The 16,297-nt window shown below is 33.7% G+C and overlaps 2 protein-coding genes across 2 annotated transcripts; one reads left to right on the top strand and one right to left on the bottom strand.

The window, feature by feature from the left end:
- Positions 1-778: 778 nt before the first annotated feature.
- LOC147391545 (protein RGF1 INDUCIBLE TRANSCRIPTION FACTOR 1-like) lies at positions 779-2,956 on the bottom strand. Its single transcript, XM_086459807.1, has 4 exons — positions 2,796-2,956; positions 2,481-2,681; positions 1,538-1,753; positions 779-1,414 (listed from the first exon to the last, which is right to left on the bottom strand). The coding sequence occupies exons 1-4, from the start codon at positions 2,796-2,798 to the stop codon at positions 1,196-1,198; spliced, it is 639 nt and encodes a 212-aa protein (XP_086315933.1). The 5' UTR covers positions 2,799-2,956; the 3' UTR covers positions 779-1,195.
- A 10,602-nt stretch (positions 2,957-13,558) lies between these two features.
- Positions 13,559-14,788, top strand: LOC147391544 (G-type lectin S-receptor-like serine/threonine-protein kinase LECRK2). The gene has a single exon (XM_086459079.1). It carries the CDS (start codon positions 13,559-13,561, stop codon positions 14,786-14,788), a length of 1,230 nt encoding a protein of 409 aa, XP_086315205.1.
- The last annotated feature ends 1,509 nt before the right edge of the window (positions 14,789-16,297 follow it).

The following is a 16,297-nucleotide window of genomic DNA, read 5'->3' as shown; positions in this document are numbered from 1 at the left end:
TTTCCCTGGTGTTAACGGCTAGGGTCCCCATGTTGTCTCCATTGCTGTTTCTGATGATTACACCTTCTCTTCCATCATTACCTCTGAAAGAGCCATCCATATTTAGTACATAACTTCCTTCTAAAGACTTAGCCCACGAGCATTTCATTGGACTATTAAGAGTAAATTTGGGGTTGAGCTCCAAGAGTCCATGAAGGCTCTAGTAGAAGGAACCCTCCTCATTGTAATACATGTAGCGTTTTGAATTTATTTCGACCCTTCATGTTTGCCAAAATTATAAGATCTTTACTTCTTTTGATTGGGTCCAACTTTGAAGGGGGTCAACCGTTTTAAAATTTTGAAGGAACCCTCTTTGTTACAATATATAGGGCATTTTTAATTTATTTAATGCACCTAAATTTTCATCAAAACTTGAAAAATCTCCTTAAAAATGCCACGTGTACCTATGTGCAGTTGTGTATCCCAAAAATATCTATGATTCTATGCACAGCCACGTGGGAGACTTTGCGGAGGAGAGTGAAATTTATCATTATAAAGTATAAGCATTCTTATTTAACATTCGTTATGATGCTTCATAAGCTACATTGCGTACGGAACCATCAGATCATACAGCCAGTTACCCTCCACGAGAAAAACGCCATACAGCCCGGTGACTTATCGTCTATGGCGGCTGTACAAGTTATATGAATCATTTTCCAACCAATAACAAATCGCCACGTGTTTCATCAGATCAACGTCAATTTGACTTTTCAATCAAGTAGGCAAGTGGGACCCACAATTAATACGTAACAATCGGAAATTATCTTTTATTCGTTCTATTTGTACATTCTATTTCATTACATTTTTGCCTCTACTCACCACGTACATTTACATTTTTACCCACTTTAATAAGAAAACTTATAAAAATTACTCTGGTGTAGCTCGATAAAAACTAATTTAACTTTCTACTCCCTCTCTGGGCATCAAATTTATTTTTCCCTCCTTTTTCCCTTCTTGCCTTTCTATATACGTATACCAAGCAAAGCAGCTTCAACTTGAGTAACCAACACTGGCCTTCCACTCCTGGGGTTAAAAAAGCTCGAGTGTTGAGGTGAAAACTGTAAAGCATGAAAGACTACAGGGGGCATTGTGATATTCAGTTGATATCTGAGGGGTATATGGGTAATTACAACTATATATAAATTTTTTTTTTTTTTTAATATTCTAAGATAAGTCCTCCCATGGGGGCCCTGTGAGGAATTCCCTTTCGTCGTTTTGCAGCTCTGTAATTTACGACCGTTGGCGGGGGCGTTGAAGGCGTAAAGCTCTGAACTTTGATCTTTTCAAGGCCATGGTTGCAGCTACTGTAAGATTCTTCAGAATCTGAAGCTGTCGAACGTTTCTTCTTTCTTGGGTTCTTTGAAGTCCCAACAATCTGAGAACAAAAAGCGAGAATTTTGAGAAAATTAAACGCAAAAAACACAAACCCTTTTTGAATTTCTCTCAAAAATAAAAAATTGCTCTACAAATAATTGAAATATCGTTCATAGTATGATACCTTGCAGCCAAGGGAGCAGAATCTGAAAGAATCGAGGAGGCTTCGCTCACAGACTTCGCAAGTGTTGGTGACGCCTTTACCAGGCCTGGGTTGAGGGCGCTCGTTCAAGAACACGACTCTTGCACTATTGATAATGTAGGTTTGAACACCAGTTATGTCCAGTACCTTTTGAATCTCAGAAACCCTAATCACGTCGTGGTACGAAGATCGCCTTATCTGAGAAAAATGCAAAAAAAAACAGAGCAAATTCCATCAAAATTAGACCTTTTTTAAGGAGGAGAAAGGAACACACCCAGATGTTCAAAATTAGTGAAAATCTGCAAAAACCATCAAAACTAGTTGCCATTTTGGCTGGAAATAGAATACCCTGATACCCAAAAAGAGTAAAATCTGCGGAAATCAATCAAATTTAGACACTATTTTGGTTGGATTTGAGAAACAAGATTACCCATTTGGCACCAAAGAGGATTTTTTTAATACTAAAATATCATTTGGCGGGAAAAGGAATACCCAGATGATCACAAAAAGAGGAAATATGGTACAAATCATCAAAATTAGCTATTAATTTGGAAGGGGAAAAGGAGATAACCCCATCAAAATTAAGCCTTTTTGGGGAAGAACGACAAAGGAAAACCCAGATACCCAAAACAAGTACAAAAATTATGCAAAAATAATCAAAACTAGCTGTCATTTTGTCTGCAAATGGAATACCCAGATGCCCAAATAAAGGAAAAGCTACAAAAATAATCAAATTTAGCCATTATTTTGGCGGGAATCAGGAATACCCATTACCCATTTGCCTCCAAAGAGGAATTTTTATACTGAAATATCATAAAATAGGAAAATCGACAAGAATCATCAAAACTAGCGACTAATTTGGCGGGAAAACGGAGACCCCAGATGCTCTTAAGGATAGATAATAGAAGAAGAACATTGATCAGACCTGAATGGCTCTGTGATCTTTATGGTAAGCGAGACAAAGAGAACAGAGGGCTCCATTCATGCAGTCCAAACAGTACATATTGCACTCGCTCTTGTGTGAATCGACATGAAACTTGCATTGTACGAAGAAGCTTGTGTCTAATAGAGGACGAAGCCATGGTGGCCACCTATTGTCTTCTTCTTCTTCAGGACCTCCAGCTCCCTAATTGAAAAAAAAAAAAAAAAACAGAGCAACATAAGCCAATTTGAACTTTAAATCAAAATTAATACATAATGAAAGTTGAAAAATAGAGAATTGTTGTTGAGAAATGGTTACCATGATTCTTCTGTTTTTGGGTTTGATTTCCTTCACAATAGGTTCCTGATTATCGATCGCCAGCTTGAAGAGTTACAGAGAGAGGGAGAGAGAGAGAGAGGGAGAGAGGGGAAACATTAGAGGGTTATGTGGTGTGGGTTCTTGTACTTGTAGAGATGGTGGTGGATGGTGACGGATGAGTCGGGTCGTTCTTATCAGCTCAAAGTCTCCCACCGAACCTAACTCCGAACCCAAACCACAGAGACGTTGGTTGCAAGAAACCAACCTAATTTTTTAATTTTTTTTCTATTATTTTTAATATTTATTTATTTAATAAAAATATTTTATTAATTGAACAATGGATTAGGAAGGTTGAGCGACCTCGTGAAAACGGCCATCAATAATATGACGACTTTGAAATCAAAATAAAATATTTTAGACATAGCCCTCCAGAGTTTTCTAATTGTTTGAGATGCCCTAATTTTAAAACTTATGATATGCACCCTTGACTCTTGTTTGACCTTAAAGATGAATAAAAATGACTAAAATGCCTCATCTTAAAACTAATAATAAAAAAAAATCTTGATTTTTCTCCAAAAATTGTGTCATTTTCAAACTCTCTTTAATTAGTCTTTTAGAATAGAACCATGTCAAGGGATGTTCTATTAAAACTCATTGGTTTCTCAAATATTCACGAAATCGTGGAGGGGTGTGTCTAAATAACACATAAAATAATAATCTTACCAGTTTTGTATAGCGAATTAGTATCCAAGACAACTTGGGTGGTGTCAGTGGTTTCTACACTTATTTGGTAGGGCACCTAGAGGTTCTATGTTTTTTAATCAAACTATAATTTTACAATATAATATATACCTTATGTGGTTTCTATTAGTAGCTGTGACAAAAAAAAAAAATTTCTTCAAACCTATACCTTAATTCAATTAATTCCCCCTACTTTGCTCTTAGACACCTATGTAGTGTATAAGAAAAAAAGCTCTGACCCAAATATTTAATTTTAAATAAATTGAATTATATAAAAGATTCCCTTGTAGAGTTGTCCCTTTTCATTTCTATCATCCACACATTCATACTGTTTTCCTTGATTTTTGATGATTGTGATTTTCACTTTTTTGAAAATTTTAGATCGATTATGTGATAGTATGAAACTCTTGTCTGTTGTCTTGCTTTCCTTTAATCCTTGCAAAATTGAGAGTTTTTTTTATAATTAGAACCCACCTAAAGTTTCAGGACAACCATCCCTTCGTGGTTCTTAAAAGCCATAACCCTACTTACCTCGAATACTTCAAACACAAAATTCGAGGTAATGCATATGCAATTCAGATGCATTCTCATAGTTTTTTTGTTTAACCATTATAATTTGAAGATATTTATTTAATTTTCATTGTTGTCAAATTTAAAAAAAAAAAAAAATCAAATTACATAGAGGATTCCACGTAGTATATTTTACGTAATCGCTAAAAAACTAATTATAAGATCCTATTTACAATTATAGTGTTCCTCAAAGTACAATAAGACTCTAAGAGTAATGTCATCAATTTGAAAATATAGGGATATATCTTATATGAGTTGTGATAAAATGACCCCCCCCCTCTGACACATGCCCCCATCACAGAATCGTAGATCATTTGCCCCAAGATATATTAAAAAAAATATTTATAATTATATGTATCCCGAGGCAAATGATCTACAATTCTATGATCGGAGGTGTCAGAAAATCATTACTCATAAAATACTAGTTTTGTTGGAGTTGGAGATGACACTATACACATAAATTATGTGCTCCTAATTCTACAAAACATTTAATATTTTAAAAATACAATTATATCTAAGAACATCATCAAAAATGGAACCTTGACGAATCAAAACAATTTAGGATTGTTTACACATCGGGACACTTATGACTTAACATATAGAAAGACCAAATCCTAGTCTAAAGGGATTATTTTATTTAGGTTTTAAAGTATCACTTCCATTATGAACCTAAAATACTGAGGGTGATATAGGCATACCCCACCATGTTTGGGTGAATATTTGAGATACCCTTGCGCTTTCAAATGGATGACAAGCCCCCCTATACCTAGGTCCTCTATGATAAACTAATGAAAAAATAACCTATATGCCATCGTCTTCAATTGTAGGCAAAAATTATTGATTTTTCTTTTCAAAATCAGTCATCTTGAATTTCTATAATAAACTATTTTTTCCCATCATCTTTTATCTCGAGATTCTACATACTTCAACCTTCAAACCTCAATAATGAGATCACATTTTCGGAGAAGTAAAAATAATTTATCATAGAGGTTGAAGTTTTGATTGGTTTTTGATGGATAATTCATGCGTGACTATTTGTCTTTAGGGGTGCAACTTTGTTCAGTTCAAACTGAGAATCAAGCCAAATCGATAACTTTGAGTAAGGTTGGTTCAATTTGAAACACGTTGTGATTTAGTTCTGGGTTAGGAAAATGGAGAATTGATTATTTCGGATTGATTTTAAGTTTAAGATTTGTATAGAACTGACCAACCGAGACCTTTTACCCTTCTAAAATAAATAGATATTTATTAATTTAATATGTATTAGAGTAGTAAGGAAGGTGGAGGATGATTAATTTCGTTTTATTATGTTTACTTGGAGTTAGTACATATATTAATGATTTTCTATATGAAATATTTCACATTTATTATTTATTTTTATTGAATTATATGCTGCTTTCAGGAAAGTTTATAAGATATCACAACCCATAAAATGGAATCAAATCGAACCAAATCAACCTTAGTAGAAACAACCTAGGTTGGTTCAATTTCAATTTGGCCCCAAACCAAATCAAATCGAACCAAGTTGCTCCCCCTATTTAGTCTCATTTGATTTTTCATAATAAGTACTAATCAAATAGACAAAATAATAATAATAATAATAATAATAATAATAATGAAGATATGAAGGTATCAATTAGTAAGATTTATTCTTTCTCCAGACATTCTTTGTAATAGAGACGTGAAAAAGAAATTCCTTTGAAAATCACCTCTTTTTGTTTTATATTCTATTCCTTATTGATAATCTATTGTATTGGATGTGGATATATATATCTTTTGTATGATCTTAAGATGGTTTTCTATTGGTTTATAAGAAAAGACCAGGGTCAAGAGAGACCATTTCAATAGTTTGAAAACATAGGGTTATCTCAAATATTCACAAAAATGTTGAGGGGTAAGTCGAAATCATCGAAATATTAAAAAAAATGTAAGTTTAATGAATAACCATAATAATTGAAGGTTAAATGTAAAAAAAATGGGAAAAAAAAAATTTGGTTTGATGTTGACTGGATATTTTGTGTGGAAGTCAAAGGTAGAATTGACCGCAGCCTTTATATCACACGAAGAGACGAGGAAATAGCCTCCGTTCGTGTCAAAAATCCGTGATAATCACGTCACACGCGTTCCAGTACCTCCTTGTGGACCCTACCACATCAATTTCATACACATAAGGCCGGCAACGAAAATTCTCCCATGGCGGGTCAAGCAAGTTGGTTACTAGTCTTCCATCTATTTTCTCTCTCTCTTCAAAATTACAATAAGGGTACTTCATACAAGAGGAAATTACTGAATAGTCCCTTAGAATGAACATTTAGCTAGAGACCCAAACAATTACACTACATTACTTCTTACAACGCTTTAAATTTTCGAAGGACCTCTCCTTTGAATTACACGTGGCATTTTTTTTTTAAGAAGGTAATATTAATATTGACAAAAATGTAAAGAAGTGAAATAAATACAAAATGTCATGTGTCCTGTAACGAGGAGAGTTCCTTCGAAATTTTGAAGTGGGTTTAGACTCTTTTTTGAGTGATTCGAACTTTTGAAGTAATGTTTTAAAAGAATCACATTCCTGTCAGGTGTTCTGTTCTTATCGAATATGAATGATGCCTACATGGCACATTCTAATTGGAGATTATAATATATAACTTCATTAAGACTCATTAACAAAACATTGTCGTCTATTCAAAAAACAAAAACCCCTTAATACCCTGATTACAACATTTGGTTGAACTATTGATCTAATTTTGAATTCTAAAACACTAATTTTCAAGAGAATCTCTTCCAATGATAAGATGGCAAGTGTGTGTTAGTTTTTTCGGTTATAATGATAGGTTGAGATATATTGACCCAAGAAAAATCATGAAATCCCAATAGTTAAAACACGAATTTTTATGATAGAAAAAAAATTATATTAATTTACGGTGTTTTGCATAGGTTCCAAAGACTCATAGAAACAAACAATTGTATTATATTAAATATATAATTATTTTTTATTCCTAGAATATTAGATTTGAAATTGGTAAATAAAATAATTTTATTGTGAAAATGAGATTGGCAAGTGTGCGATGATGCATTTTTGCAAAAAAAAATTAATTTTCTCATCTTAGTGGATATTACCTCATCCATTCACCTATGAAAATGATTTTCTCATTGTTGCGGGAAAATTCTAATATTATTCTCTCAAGATTACCCCTACCTCAAAATTAAAAAACCAGCAAACATTTTCAAAGCAAACTATTTCTTGAAATCATCTTCTCAAATAAAATATTTTTCTAAGGAAATTTTATTCCTAAAAAATCTTACACCTTACATTTTTTTACATTTAAATGATAGATATAACTCTCTTGTGTTAATATATTAATTAAATCCTTTAATTTTATATATATTGCTTTTATATGGAAATGTTTATCACAAGTTCACTTGACATGTGGAAACAGCATTTTTTGGGATGTGAAAGGCACCATTTTACATGTAACTTTCATGTGCTCCTTTTAATAATATAATATATATATTTATTGAATGAGTCGTGCTAAAGTAACATTAAAATATACATCGATTCTGACATTCTGATGGATTGGTACACTTGTAACCATAGATATTTTTTATCGATATTCGATGAAAATCATCTATGGTGCTGTGTGTACCATCACATCAGAATGTTCAATGTTCATTTTAATGTTACTTCAATATTATCCTTATTAAATATATATATAAATAAGTCTATCCATTGCATTGTGTGATGACTCGCGTACAGGTTCATGTATAAATAATTAAATAGACTAAGTAATTTTTTATTTATTATTATATCATTTTAAATGAGAATGGTAAAAACATTATGAAATTATTCAAGATATTTATTATTACAAGTTATAATGGTGATGTACCTGTGGCCTAATATATAAGGCGTTTGACTTTCTAATCAAGTGATTGTGGGTTCGAGTCCCACCAGGTATGAATTTATTTCACTAAAAGAAAATTTTATTTCTTTTGAAAATAAAGTTTTTTTATAAAATATAATCCATGCTATTTTTTTTTTTTGGTTATATATACTTTATATATATAAATGGAATAATTTTGAATAAAACAATTATTTTAGAAATAAAAAAAATTAAATTGATGTGTAGATATTTATGTTTTAAAAAAGTATTTTATATTTCTTATTACTTCACAAAACCCTTTGACCTAGGAAGCCAAATTAGTAATTCCAGAAAAAGCATTTAAAAAGAAAAGAAAAAAAAAAAAAAAAAAAAAAACACATGATCATTATAATTTCATCTGTGCAAATCTCAAGGAAATAATGCTGTGGGCCCTAAAGAGGATACATTCCTCTGCAAAGATATTAAAAAAAAATGAATGGCTAGATCTGACCTTTCAAAGTCTAGGAAATCCCATGTCCAATTGGTTGGTCTCTCTGGTAGACATTAATTCTTTTGACTAAGTTTTGTTTACAAGTACATTATCTTGACTTTTGACCATCGGTTTTCCAATATGGGACCATTATCTTGATGAATGTGTATCACATTTCCTAGTATTTTGCCTCTTGATGATTATCACTTTGCACAAGACCTCATAATATAAAAAGGAAAAATTACTAAAAGAAGATTAAATATTTTAATATTTATAAAAAATAATTTTTTAAAAAAAATTATTAAAAATTAATAAAGTCGTTAGACAATCTAACGTTTTAGTAACTTACTGTACATGTTGGGTTGTTAAAGCAAGTTATTAAAATGTTGGACGGTCCAGGGTTTTAATCATTCGGAGGGTATTTTTGATAAAGAAATGTAAATGATACTATATGAAATAATATTTTGTGAATGAGAGTTTATATTAATCTACTTTATAGTAAAAAAATAAATATGATTTATAAATATAATTTTTTTAAAATCAAATTTAAATTGTATCATAATTAGGGATTTGGTTTGTTCAAATAAAGATAACTTGTTTTAGATTATTGAACAATGCGTGCCTTACATGTTGAAGGAACTCTGGTACAATCACATTGATAAAAACACATAGATTTTACGTGATTCCTTGAAGATTGAGATATGTCCATGCATTCACGCCAATGTGCTCAGATTATATAATGAAAAAAAAAAAAAAATGAGCTCTATAATTAAAAGATGACATTATCTTCTAAAAATATGTACAAATGCGAAGGAAAATCAATAGAAAAATATAATTTACAAGTGTTTGAATGCATATTTTCAAGAATAATCAAATTTTATGAATATATTTTTTCCTTCTCAACTAGAAAATGATTTTATTGTTGGGAAGGAAAATACTAATGTTATTCTCTCATGATTACCCTTACCCGACAAAACTAAAAAGTAAAAAAACCAAAAAATCAAATCTCTTTTTGGCATTTTAACTTGTAAATACATTTTAAGAAATTTGATTTTCTCGTGACCATTTATCTAAAAAAATGATTTTTCTAAGAAAAATTCTTTAATCATAGAATCCATTGGAGCACAATAAGTGTGAACTAAAAAAAGGTTTAGTGGACAGAAAGATTTTAGTCATGAAAACAAGCAAGAAAAATAAAGAAATCAACTTCTCAACGTAATCAAAATCTTTCAGTTTTTTCTGGTGAACTACTCACAACTGCTTTTGACTTCAAAATTTTTAATGGAATCAACCATTGATTCAACCTATTGTTATTTTCAAACTTTAACACCACATATTCTTGCAAAGTGTCCCTCTAAATCATGTTGAAATGGAAAAAACTATTATGCCATGTGTCCGATTTTACGCGTCATTGTTTGGCCCTTAACGCGACCAATATACACATCAAAACCAGTTTGATTGGTGAATTTTGGCTTTTTGGAATTGAACTTTTCTCTCATAGGTCCTTGTCAAGAGTGAGGAATGGGTGATTCCAAAATCAAAAACACGAAATCCTGACCATTAAAACACAAAATCTAATTGTATGATTAAGCGTATTTTGAAAGGGATGGCAACGAGCTGGGGTTTAGCTAAACCCGTCCCTGGCTCCGGTTATATTTGTTTGCTACAACCCTGAAATTGAATCGATTTTTAATTTTCAATATTGAAACCTCCTCAAAAAGACACGGGGCAAAATTGCCATCCCCATATCTTGACAATATATCACATATCTCAATAATAATTTTTGAGAATTGGAATTTGTGTTTTAATGATTGAGACTTTGTGTTTATTTGCGAGTCAACCGATCCCAATCATGTAGTGAAGGGTACCCAAAAACTTATGGGGCCAGTGCAAGTCATTAGTGATGACCAAGTAGTTTAATGCCAGGGATTCACAGAAGATAATTATACAATACAAATAAAAGCCATGATGTAATTTAATCAATTAATCTTATAAGATGATCATTTGGTGGGCCTATTTGCATAAACAATCAGTTTGATTGTAATAATTTTTTATAATTACAATTGAGCATCCTTTTTATAGTTGATAATTAGTCAGCTTGATCATTTATGATATTAAAATTAATTGTTTAGAGGGTCGGCCGATAGCAGTTGACTCATGATCCTAACAATGTGTTACATGACGTATCCTCGAGATACATATTTTATCCCCACTGTTGGATTTCATGCTTTAATGATGAGTTTTTTTATTTTTATTTTTTTTAAATAAGTTAATCACTAACATAATTAGGTGGTGGGCCCAAAATTAAAGTGTGCAAAAATGGTAATTTCAGGAGGGATGACAAAGAAGGTTTTGTGTAAATGAGGACTACAAATTCACACATGGTGAGGAAACTGACTTTAAAAGGTCTAGTTGAAGATGTGGAAAATGATAAACACTTTACGCAAAGATTCAAGGGAAACAGGTAGGAAACTGTCTTGGCTTTGCCTAGCAAAAGAAAGAGGAACAAAAAAGGTAGGAAACTGTCTTGACTTTCAGTGATCAATAAAAGGAGAAACTACTTGCACATCTCAGGTTCCCCTTGCACTTCAACCTTCATATACATTTTTTTAATAATAATAAAAAAATCCTATCTTTTGCACCTCTCTCTCTTTCTCTCTTTGAAGAAAAGGACAAGAAAAAAGAAGTGGAAGTGCAACTTTTTATTGTTGGAGTGCAATTAGACTAATAGATGAAAGTAACCATCAGGGGTTAGTTGAGATGGTAAGGACAACTGGGTTTACTCCTTAAATCACACCTTTGAATCTCTTCTACATATAAAATGACTATATTTAACTGCTAAACATTTGTTAGGGTGATTTGTACGTACAACCCGCCAAAGTAAGGAAAAAAAAAAGACTAATAGATGAAAGTAAATTCCTCTATAACTCTTTTCTCTTGTAGCTCGCTGTAGCATTTTTCTATAGCCACAAGAGTTCCGCATTGAAAAAAAATAACACCTCAATCCTAGATCAGTTTAAAAAAAGAGTCGTGCTGGATTGACCTTAAGATTGGACCGCACATCTTGACATGAAAGTGGATACGAACAATATATGCTTTTTCATTTGTATCTCAGGAAAAAACATTTATGGTTTTCATATACTTTCATCTTACGATAGTCAATATTTGTGAGGTCTAATCTTGAGGTCACTTCAGCACTATTCTTAAACAAATATATATATATATTTTTACCAAGTGATCAAATGGTTGAAAATGGATTGTCATTGTACTCCCAAATTTAAAAATGAAGGGATTTTATAGTCCTGTTGATGTGATGCTCTCCCAATCATTGAAAGCACTATAGTGAGCTAAAAGAAAAAAAAGTTAAAGTGGACACCTCCTCCCCTTCCATTGGAGGTGCAATCCATAATAGTGATCTCAAAGTGATTGCACCCATTAATAAATAATCTTAATCTTGATCTTGACCAGTCCAAGTTGAGTTGCGAGTATCGAATATATCCATGCATCTTGTTGAGAAAAAAACATTGGATGCCATCAATTTTCCAAATCGCTTCATCAATCAATCAAATAAGGAACTCAAAAGAGATTCATTTATGGGATTTATTGTCGTGAATCCAACAATTATATTACTAGGTTTCTCAAAGCTATTCAACTAAATTCCAAAGATTAAAAAATTAAAAAAAAGAAAAAATTAATTACATCGCCTTTGTTCCTCCTTTTTAAGTAAATGTACCCCCATTTAAATTAAAAAAAAAAAAAAAAACACACACACACACCATAAAATAAAGCATAATCCATCTAAATCCTCCCTACCAAATCCATCATTCTACCAATAAAGCAACCACCTCAATCAATTAAAATGTCTTTCCACTTAATAAGATAAAAACTCAATCATGCCATGTGGCATAACACACATGTTGGCTACATGTATCGAGATATATGTTAGTCTAGTCCTTGAGACAAATACTAGTTCAATCCCAACATCGAGAGTCACATTGATTGAAATTATCCTTGTAATCCAGATGAAGTGCTATTTTTTTCCTAGCACATATCTCTAAAATAAATCCCAAACATTGGATTTCAACTTTATACAATCAGGATTTTGTATTACTTTATAAGGCCCTTTCATGAGTCCATGCATACATAAATATAAGTTATAATACTTTTATGTATAAAACTACAATATAAGTTATTGGGTCGGACTAGGCCCTTCATTGGAGGCCCGAGCTCGAGCCTAAACATGAATCACACTCAAACAGGGCTGATTACTAAATGGGCTGAGCAAAACTAACTAAAATGGTCCACAAAGGGCCAGGTTAAAGCCCAGCCCATTAACTAACAATCCTAGCTTTCTTTTATTTTGGTCGTATCTCTCTCTATAAACTATGGGGGGCAAGTCGAAAGGTTTGGGTAACATTGAGGGCTAAAGCCCAATCCAAACTGCATATCAATCAGCCCAAGCCCGATCCAGGTAATCGATGTCCTTAAAATGCCACCTGGCATTTCCAGGGGGGAAAAAAAAAAGAAGGGGCCAAAACCACTAAAGACGACTTTGAAAATAGGTAAAGCATGTGAAGTTCTAATATAGAAAAGTGGGTGCTTAATTGCATCAAATGAAACATGAAAACTGAGTACGCCACAAGGCATTTTCGAAGACAGAAATCAATCTTTTTCTCTTAAGTTGAAAACGTATAGATGGGGAGAGAAAATTTTAAACTTCAGAGAAGAACGATTGAAGATTCAAATGTGAAAAAGAAATTCAAATCTAACATAGAATAGTCACAAACTAAAAAAAATCTTGATCAATTTTAACTTTTATACTTTTAATTGGAAATTATGAATTCTACTGTAACAATGGTAGAATTTATGCAAGAAGCCGAGAACTCCATGACCATACAAAGATAAGTTGAACACATCAGTTATAAATTTGACAGAACAATCTTTAGGATTTTGATTCGACTCTTGAAGTTGCAAGCTTTCAATTCAGCTTTAGTAACAAACCCTTAGTTCCTACAATGGCTTTTTTGTTTCCTCATCTTCTCTGTTTCTTACTTCTGTTACTCCCTCTCTCCACTTTTTCTCAAACTTACTGTAATGTAACTATGGGCACATCTCTATCAACTCTTGATGAAAACCCATACTGTTCTTCACCTTCGGGTGAATTTGCTTTCGGGTTTCATCCCATTCAAGGTGGAGATTACTTCTTGCTAGCAATCTGGTTTGCTAAAATAAATGTAGATAACATTGTTTGGACAGCAAATAGAGATACCCCGGCGCAAAAAGGATCGAAAATTGAGCTGACATCAAATGGTACCCTTGTCCTCAGTTCTCCAAATGGTAAAGAAATTTGGAAGGCTAAACCCATCAACGATAGCCGAGCTGCCTCCGCTGCAATGCTCGACACAGGAAACTTGGTGCTGAAGGACATTGGATCCATGATCAAATGGGCAAGCTTTGACGAACCAACTGACACAATCTTGCCTACCCAAATACTAGTTCGTGGCAATAAACTCATCTCTCGGCAAACCAAGGACGACTACTCATCTGGGAAATTCGTGCTTTTTCTAAAAGATGATGGCAATCTTATTCTTCATCCCAAAGCTCGCCCTATGGATAACAACTACAAAGCTTATTGGGTAAGTGGCATGGTGAATAATGGCTCAGAGGTGGTCTTCAACCAATCTGGCGCTATTTATCTAAATCTCACAGATGGGAGCCTATTAAACTTGACATCGGAGAGGTCAGTTTCATCAAGGGACTTCTACCACAGAGCCACACTAGATTTTGATGGAGTTTTCAGGCAATACACCTACCCGAAAACCTCCTTGAGCACCGGAACTAAGTCTTGGTCTATAGGATGGTTTGTCCCTAGAGACATTTGCACAGCAGATTTCGGAGATGTCGGGAGCGGAGTTTGTGGATTTAACAGCTACTGCAGACTAGATCAGGCCAGACCCATCTGCGAATGCCCAACTGGGTATAACTACTCGGATCCAAACGATACATTCAAAGGTTGTCAACAGAACTTTCGTCCACAGAGTTGTGCAACTGAAGAAGGATCAAGTGTAGCGGATGGATTTGAAATGCAGGAGATTCTTAACACTTTTTGGATGACATCTAACTACGAATGGTTTACCGATGTGGACGAAGGCTGGTGCAGACAAACTTGCTTGAATGATTGTTACTGTGCAGCTTCCGTCGTTGGGAATCGAGATTGCTATTTGAAGAAGTTCCCGCTATCGTCTGGGAGGATGAATCCCAACTTTAAATCAAAGACTCTCATCAAGGTGGGTTATTCTAACTCTTCTCCTCAATCTAATCTTCCTCCTTGATTCGGTGGAAATAAGAAGAATAATAGAGACAATAGGATCTTCCCCGGATCGATTGTCTTAGGCAGCTCTCTGTTTCTCAACTTATTGGCAATTTCTTTGGCTATTTATTATGGCTCAAACCGTAAGAAACAGCCAAAAGTAGAATATTTGGATATATCTCATATGCGCCAAGGAGAGAGTACCTTGGCTGAGTATTTTGTTTCTCTCAGAAGCATGTAGGAGAAGGTAAACCATTATAAGATGTTCTAGTCTTTGGGTCATGGGGATGGAAAACAATACAATAAGTTAGTAAAGCAAAATAGAATATTTGAGTTTCTTACAGGACTCAACTCGGAGCTTGAGTTGGCTGGGTCCAAATCCTCATCAGGGATGATATGCTAACCCTTAATCAAGTATACTCCTATGTCCAGAGTAGAGAGTAAAAGGCATGCTATGAATCATGTTCCAACCACTAAAAGATTTGCATTGATTTCGCACTCAGCGCCTCAATGGAATATTCGAAGTAGGGGCCAGAAATTCAGAGGTAAAGGAAACATAAATTCAGGTGATCGAGATAAGCTCAAATGTGAGCACTTTGGCAGGAAAGGGCATACTAAGGAGAAGTATTGGGATTTGATTGACTGCCCACAGAAATTTAATCGGTCAAGATCCCCATAACTCACACTGCTACTATGATATGCTTACTATTCCCAATGAAGAATTGGAATAACTTCTCCATGCCTTGACTTAGTTGGATCAACCATTAGCTATCTCTTCCTTTGCACAGTCAGGTGTCATTGGTTATGCTCATCATGTGTCCAATTCTTCTCCTACTCCTTCCTGGATTATTAATCCTGGTACTTTCGCACACATGACGGGTATGTCATCCATGTCTCCTCTAATTCGGTTTGTTTAAGTAGAGATAAAGTTAGGATTGTAGATGGTACCCTTTCTTCCAAGTCCGGTAAAGGGAATATTAATATTTCACCAAAATTTTCTTCATCCTCAGCCCTCCATGTTCCCAATTTTTCTATTAACTTATTCTCACTCACAAAAATTTGAATTGTAGCATCATTTTTCAGTTATATTGGGTGTTTCAAGACTTTGGGTACGAGGGAGAACTATTGGCACTAGGCACAAAACTGGTGGTCTTTATCTCCTTGACAAGACTTCCACTCCTTCAACAACACTTCTATTAAGAAAACAAGTGCAATCGAAACAAGAAAACGAGTTGAAAACAAATAGAAGATGCAATCACACAAAGAAACATAGAGATTTTACATGGTTCTCTTAAGATTGAGGTACGGTATTTCATTCCACAAAGAAACACAGAGATCTAATACGGTATTTCATTCCAACAAAATAAGTTTGGTGTCTACGTGGCATGCATTTGTTGGTGTTTAAAACACGTTGGACTCCTAAACAAGCCGTTCACGCAAAAATGTTGAACCCAATAAAAGCATGCCACGGACACCGCTCTCGATCGCGTACGCAGTTTCTTGTTGCTGCTCTCTTTTCAAGACTTTCTTG

Source organism: Akebia trifoliata, chromosome 11, assembly GCF_017979445.1.
Source record: "Akebia trifoliata isolate Shusen 1 chromosome 11, ASM1797944v1, whole genome shotgun sequence".
NCBI classification, from domain to species: Eukaryota; Viridiplantae; Streptophyta; class Magnoliopsida; order Ranunculales; family Lardizabalaceae; genus Akebia; species Akebia trifoliata.
This window is presented reverse-complemented; position numbering and strand designations above follow the sequence as displayed.